Below are 6,907 nucleotides of genomic sequence, written 5' to 3'. Positions count from 1 at the left end.
CCAGGATAGAAGTCAGGCTAATGGGCCTGTAGTTAGCCGGATCCACTCTCCTCCCTTTCTTGAAGATCGGCACCACATTGGCCTTCTTCCATGTATTTGATGCTTCTGCAAGCAAATGGCTTTTGGACAAGTTTAGAAAGATTAGAGTAAAAACTTCCAAAAGAAGACTTTCAGCAAGGTTATACCTTGTTACTTGCACAGACGTCAGGTGCAAAGAACATTCACGTAAAACTCGACTCTGGCCAGTTTTTTTCCCCCCACCTTTCCGAAAGGAAAAAAAAGCTGGAATGAGAACCATTTGAGGGGCAAGCCTATGTTTTATTCATGCTATTTCTTTCTAGCTGCAGCAATGCAAATACTGCATGAATCAGGGTCAGCATTAATTTAGATACATTGTTAGCAGAAATAAACCACAGGTAAGTCCCTTGGCCCCAAGTTTTAATTAAGATACCATAATATATGGTGAAAGCAAGATAAATCCAAGCCATTGACCTGAATACACTGAATTTTAAGCTGCAGTTACGAAAAACTAAACCTCTAAGAAAAGCTAGCACAAATAGGAAAGTACTCAGTGATCTAATTAGCATTTTGTCCCCAAGACAAAAAGCCAGTGCCAGAACTGTTTAAGTATGAAACCTTTCTTCCTGAACTAGAACTAAACACCAAAGATTTATTTTTCAAGTAGCTTCCCGCCCTTTCTTTTTCCTTACTGTTCCCTAGACAGTAGTATAATAATCCCTTGACTGGAACTTTACAGAATAAGCCATAACAACTATATAACTTGCCATTCAACTAAGCCCTTTGAAAATATTTTACATGTGTTATGCTCTGTGACAAAACAATGACAGTATTGTTTGAAATGGAGTAGCAAATACCAACGCAAGACAAAACTGGAACTTCTGTTTTAGCTCTTTTCAGTTACTGATCACAACCTGAAAAATTATCCTTTTTGGCTGAATTTTCCATGCTTGGTCCAAAGCCAACAGCAATTAAAAGTTGTAAGAAGATATAATTTGCCTTTGAATAATAAGTTAGCAACAAAAAACACTTTCCACTTTCTTTGGGGGGAGTAGGGAATTAGAAACCCTTTTGCCCACATGATTAAAACAATCCACCTTGAGAAGAGAAACTTTTTTTAGTAGCTACCCACTGAGACAGAGAGCGAGAGAGAGACTAAGGTATTTAGCCATTCATATATAAGTTTTCTCTAAGGTGCTAGAAAACTATAGAAAGTAAAATGAAAAAAAAAGAGCTACAGCTTGGGAACTTCTTCATTGTGAAAAAAAGGAGACCTAACACTAAATAAGGCAGCAAGGTACTACTGAAACACCACTTAGCAGCAGCAACAATGTGCATAAACTCACTCTGCAGCTATAGAAATATAATCACAAGTGTTCACATTAGCATTTTAACCTCTTCAAAAGAGGAAAAAAAGAAACATGAATGTTAATACAAAACTACAAGAGTTAAAGCTCCATGAGCTCCATTAACTCCCGCGCATTAAATACAGACAGCCTTACTGCTATTGCAAGAAGTGCAGTATTTGATATAAAACAGGTGTATTTCAAAGCAGATATGCATGTGTGACTCCCTCTGACTCAAAAGGAAATTGCAGACAATAGCAATGATAATCTTCACCGGGCATTCCAGGCAAATTAGTTCCTAGAGTCAAGTTATTGTAGAGTCAAAGCAAGAAGGTATTTCTGTATCTGACCTCTGGCAAGTAACAAGGCAAGAAGCTACGTTGCTGACAGTTTTCTTATGGTATATACTCCCCTGGTCATTAGATCAACAGATAACCAAGCGTCTCTTCTCAATCCTTCCCATTATACCAGACTTTAACATGAATTTGATAGCATTCCTTCTCAATAAGAGAGGCATCAAGGCACAGATGCGGTGAACAGCTGAAACAACTAGCACCAAAAGCAGTATATTTGGTTGCCAGATCAGGACCTTGGAGGTTTTCATAGCAAGCTACATTCTTATGCATCTCTCATACACACAGCCCTGTCCCCACAACTTTGCAGCCGCCCCTAGCCAGGGTGTCCAGACTGTGGAATAAACTCCATCCAGAGGTGATGCAGTCACCCACCCTGGAGGTTTTCATGAAGAAACTGGACAGTCACTTCACTGGGGTCACCTAACCCCAGTTGTATTCGGGGGGGGGGGGGGGAAGGTGGCCTGGGCCGGATGATCTGCAAGGTCCTTAACTGTCTATGAATCGAGTCCTCCCTGCAGCCGGAACAGAAAAGCTGGGGTACAAATAAAGCGTTTCAGCCGTATTTTAACTCTTCACAGGAGCAGGGCGAGCCAGGCTCTGGCTGGCCGGCGGCAGCAGACAGCAGCTTGCTTCAGCCCAGCCAACGAGCCCCTCTATCGGCGCCGACAGGAGCCCACCCGCCCCGGCCCCAACCCAACCCAACGGACGCGGGGCTATAGCTCCCTGGCCGGTCACCTCCCGGCCCAGCCTGAGGCGGGGCGGGACAGCCCCCCCGTGCGCACACACACGCCGGGACTGAGTCGGGCCGGGCGCGGCCGCTCTCACCCTCGGCGATGACTCGCTTGATCCGCAGCTTCATGTCCCCCAGCTCCACCGTCTGCCCCACGAAGTCGTTCTGGTCGCGGCTGGCGGCGCCCAGGGAACCGGGCCCCGCCAGGAAGTCCAAGGCAGACTGCAGCAGCGACATGGTCGCGCCGCACCGGGAAGCGGGGCTAGCGCCGGGCCGCTGCCGCAGCCGCCTCTTCCGCGAACCGCCGACCACACCGAACTCTGCCAGCCACCGTAGTTAGTCTCAGCCACTTCCGGGAGAGTGGCGTCATTTATGACCTGACCTCACCGCACCTCCCAGCAGCCAAGCCCCGCCCTGTAGGCGAGGGGCTGGAGCGCGGGCTGGGCTGAGGCTGGCACCGCTGCTGCCCCGGGTTCCCACCCGCGCATTGGGGGCGGGGCGCCTGCGTCTCCTGCCCGCCCCCTGCGCCGCCGAGAGGCCAGGCCTTGCCGGTGCTGGCGCCCGGGTGCTTCCACCCGCAGCCATGGCCGAACCCACCCAGGGAAGGGGCTTGAGGCCGGAGCTGCCTCTGACGCATCTGCCTCCTTGGCCGCGGTAGGAATTTGCTCCGAAGAAACAGTTCCGAAATCAGTCCCCGCCGCAGACCGCACGCGGAAGATCCTGTCACGCTGCGGGGGCCCAGCTGGCAGCAAGCCGCGACAGTAAGTGCAGCTGGATACAAAACTGGGTCTGGGAGCGAGATGACCGCAAGGGCTCGATTTTGAGGGGCCGGAGACTGCAGCGCTGGGCCTCCAGGCCCAATCCTCGTGCGCAAGCTTCAGTCCTGTCTGCAGGTGGGCCCTGCGCTGCTCTGCTGGCCGAAAGCTTGAGCACCACTGGTCTAGGCGCTTGAGTGAGCTGGACTTGCCAAAGCCCCATGCTAGCATCTCATTTATTTACTTTATCTTCTGACAGCTGAGCCAACCTACGTTTAATTGCAGATGAAGGGACTTTGATCCCGAAAGCTTGAAGAAAAGGACAGTTTTCTTGCCATTTCCCAGTTGGTCTAATAAAAGGTATCATTTTGGGACCAAGAGTTCTAGTTTTTTGTATGTCTTAATTGCAGAAAGCACTTGTCTTTCTTCCTCTATGCACTTTGATTAAGTTGGGTAACATCTGCACAAATGTAGAGTTTTCCATTAGGTCTCAGTACTAGTCTGCGAGTTGATGAGTTTGGGAAATGGCTCCCATCTTCTCCATCCTCTTTAATTCTTCCTTGACTCTTTTTTTTGGCAAACAGGGATGCATGCAGGAGCTGTCCAAATAAACAGAGTTGGTGATGGTGCCAGTGTCTGTTTGCCTGACCGCCTCACACAAACCTGTGAAAATACAGATATTGTATGGTTTGTCTGTTGCTGTTAATCAAGGTCAAATTTCTGCAGTAGGCTGAGACCTTGTATTGCTGGCAACTCCAGTAGGGGAAGTGTTAAGCCTTGTATCACATCATAGGTTGTGGTAGTTTTCCTTCTTTTTTCCAATATCCCTTTGAACTAGCCAGAAACTTCTAATATAGCATTATTTACCCCAGCTCATCTGCGGGGGCTTCTTGTACTAGCATCCATCTAGTGTTATTACTGCTAGTCCTCTGTAATAGTGGAAGCAGAGGACTGCAACTCTATGATTGGGGCCTAATGAACTTGAGGGAGGTGTTGGCTAATTTTGCGTCCAGATTGTGGCAGCCATTTTGGCAGGCCAAGCACAGCAAGCCCCTCCCAAGCCTCTGATGGAACAACAGCCACAGTGGCCCTAGCCCTTGCTGCTGCTTGTCTGTGAGGGTGGTCTGTCATGTGGCCCCACCCCTTGCCACTGAACAGCTGTGAGGCCTATCTGTCATGCCACCCCGCCCCATTTCCATGGATTGCTGGGGGTGGTGAGGCTGAATGATACACAGCCCTGGCAGCCAGTCAGTGGTGAGGAGTGGGGATGACAGCCATCTCGCCATGCAGCTGTCCTTCCAAGGACTGCTGGCTCCCCAGAAAGAGCCAGCATTTTATTCTTGGAAAGCTTTTTGTTTTTGGGGAGCCTGTCAAAAGCACGGAGGCTGGCTGCAATCATAGTTTCCAGGAGAACTGCAAAACCGTGATTTCATTAGGTCATTACCTAATGATCATTACCTATGATCATTCCACGTGGCTCGGTGAGATAGCTGCCCTCTGAAAGGGAATGGGCACTGACTTCTAATCTGAGCCCGTATTCACAGCTAGCCAATTGCCCATCAAGAATGACGGGCAGACAGTGTGGGCAGGGACAGAGGCCTGTGTCCAGTTTATATACACCCCCCCGCCAGCACCTTCCGGGCCGGGCCTGCTCTCCCCTTCCCCGACTCCGCCATGGGGCCAGGCCTGGCCTACCCACCCTTCCCGCCACCATTGCGGGTCTGGGCCTGCCCCCATCACCCCACCTCCTTGCCACTGTTTCAGGGCTGGGCCTGACCCCCCACCAGCCCTTTGCCCATATTCCCCTCTGTACCATGTGACCTTTTCCCATGTGGGGGAAATGGCACACAGTCCAGGAGGAAACATGGAGAAGAGGCACACTGTGGGTGGAACATTGGTGAAGGGACTTGTGGTGTGGGGGGAACACAGGTGGAGAGGCATGCTGTGCATTGGAGAGCACGGAGGAAGGTGTGCGCCATGTGTGGGTGAAGGGACACATGGAGTGAGGAGAGTGCAGGGAAAGGACATGGGAAAAGGAGCACTCCACGTGTCCCTTCCCTGTGCCTGCCAAGCTGCATCCTTTCCCCCACATTCTGCCCTTCCCCTGTGCTCCCCCTACACCACAAGTTCCTTCCCCATGCTTTCCCATGCACCCACTGCTTGCCACATTAGCCCCTTTGGCTCCTCCCAGCGCTGTAGCAGCTGCTTGGCTAGCCTGTACTTTAATACAATATGAGAGGTTATTTCCCCCATGGTGAAGAAGAGGAAAAACCTCATCTTATTTGAATAAATATGGTATCCCTGTGTAGCCTATAAAGAAAATTGCCCCCAACTTTTTTTGTCACAGTTGCTTAGAGAAACTTCAGCCATGTATGAAAAGTGAATGCCACATGTCTGCTTCAGAGCAGTTTTTCTTTCAGCCAGAGGTGTAATCATTTTTAAAAAGGAAAATGGACTGTTTCATGCATACTAAAAAATGTTTTCTGAAACAAATCTGTAATCTCTGTGCTTTGGACCAAGGGTTTGAAATTTGACAGAGCAGCTTGGTAGCCTTTGTATGAGGGACATGCTTTTTTGTTCTTCCTGAAGCAGGAGGGAATTATTCATATTTGGCAAAGGAAAATGAGTTCACCCATTAGAGGTGCACCGATACATCAGTCCGATATCAGATCGGCACCGATATAAAGAAAACCAGAGAATTGCCCATCAAGAATGACGGATGAATTTCAATTAACAAAAACAAATGGATAAATTTTACTGTTTATATTATATAAATTAAATATTTATAAAACTTAAATAATATAGGCCGAACATTTGAAGATACCAATCCCTTCCTGCATTTGCGCCTGTCCAGTGGGCTGGAGGCAGACCTGTCCATGCTGCCATCCAGCCGCCACCTGCATGCCTCTTTGCTGGGCAAGGGCAGGCGAGCTCCATGCCTCGCAACAGCTGCCCACGCCCTTGGGCTTCCTCTGAGCTACCCCCAGGCACCTTCTCTGCTCAGGGCTTGGGACAGGACCGTCACAGCTCACCCACTGCCTCTCGCCTCTGCCCAGCTCCCACTTTTCCTCAACTGGCCCCTTCCTCTGCCCCTCCTGCCGTGCCAGGTTCGCCCCGGGTGCCTCCTTCCCTGCTCAGGATGGGGCTGCCACTGCTTGCCCACTGCCTCATGCCTCTGCCCAGTTCCCAGTTTTCCTCAGCTGCCCTGACCTCTGCCTTCCCCACCGTGCTGGGGTCCTGACACCCTTCTGGAAGGAGCTCAATAGAAACAGCCCTGGCCCCTGACTTTTTCCCCAATTCTGGAAGTTGGGATCATCCTGACATGGTCGCTAAACAAATGCTAGGGTTTAGGAAACTAATTTCTCTAAAAACACAGATGTTCTCCCTCTTAGTTTTCAAGCTATTCACTTTTAAAGAGTGTTGCGGACAGACAAACATATGGACTAAGCCCTTTATATATATATATAATTGGCTGTATTGGAAATCAGCCCGATGCAGCCAATAATTTGGCAGATAAATTCCCATGCATGTGTGCAGCCACAGCGCAGCATGAGGGCAGTGAAGAGCAGAGCCCAACAGCTTGGAGAACTGTGTGCAGCTGGTAAGTCTGTTGTGGTGGAAGGGGAGGGAAGAGGGGTGCTGGGGGGGGCAAATCAATGCCCCCCATGGTGAGGGAGGGAGTGGGGCAGGGGCAGGGGCTGC

General features: G+C 49.8%; 1 protein-coding gene across 2 annotated transcripts in view; it reads right to left on the bottom strand.

Annotated features, from left to right (window-relative positions):
* Positions 1–2,751, bottom strand: part of GAK (cyclin G associated kinase) — a 124,752-nt gene extending 122,001 nt beyond the window's left edge. The window contains exon 1 of one of the 2 annotated variants that reach the window (XM_019554950.1): positions 2,546–2,751. In XM_019554950.1, coding sequence (XP_019410495.1) covers positions 2,546–2,687 — 142 coding nt within the window. In that variant the 5' untranslated portion in view covers positions 2,688–2,751. The remainder of the gene's footprint in view (positions 1–2,545) is intronic. The other variant, XM_019554949.1, reaches the window with a different exon arrangement.
* Between the last annotated feature and the right edge of the window lie 4,156 nt (positions 2,752–6,907).

Source organism: Crocodylus porosus, unplaced genomic scaffold, assembly GCF_001723895.1.
Source record: "Crocodylus porosus isolate Cpor-Errol unplaced genomic scaffold, CroPor_comp1, whole genome shotgun sequence".
NCBI lineage: Eukaryota > Metazoa > Chordata > Crocodylia > Crocodylidae > Crocodylus > Crocodylus porosus.
This window is presented reverse-complemented; position numbering and strand designations above follow the sequence as displayed.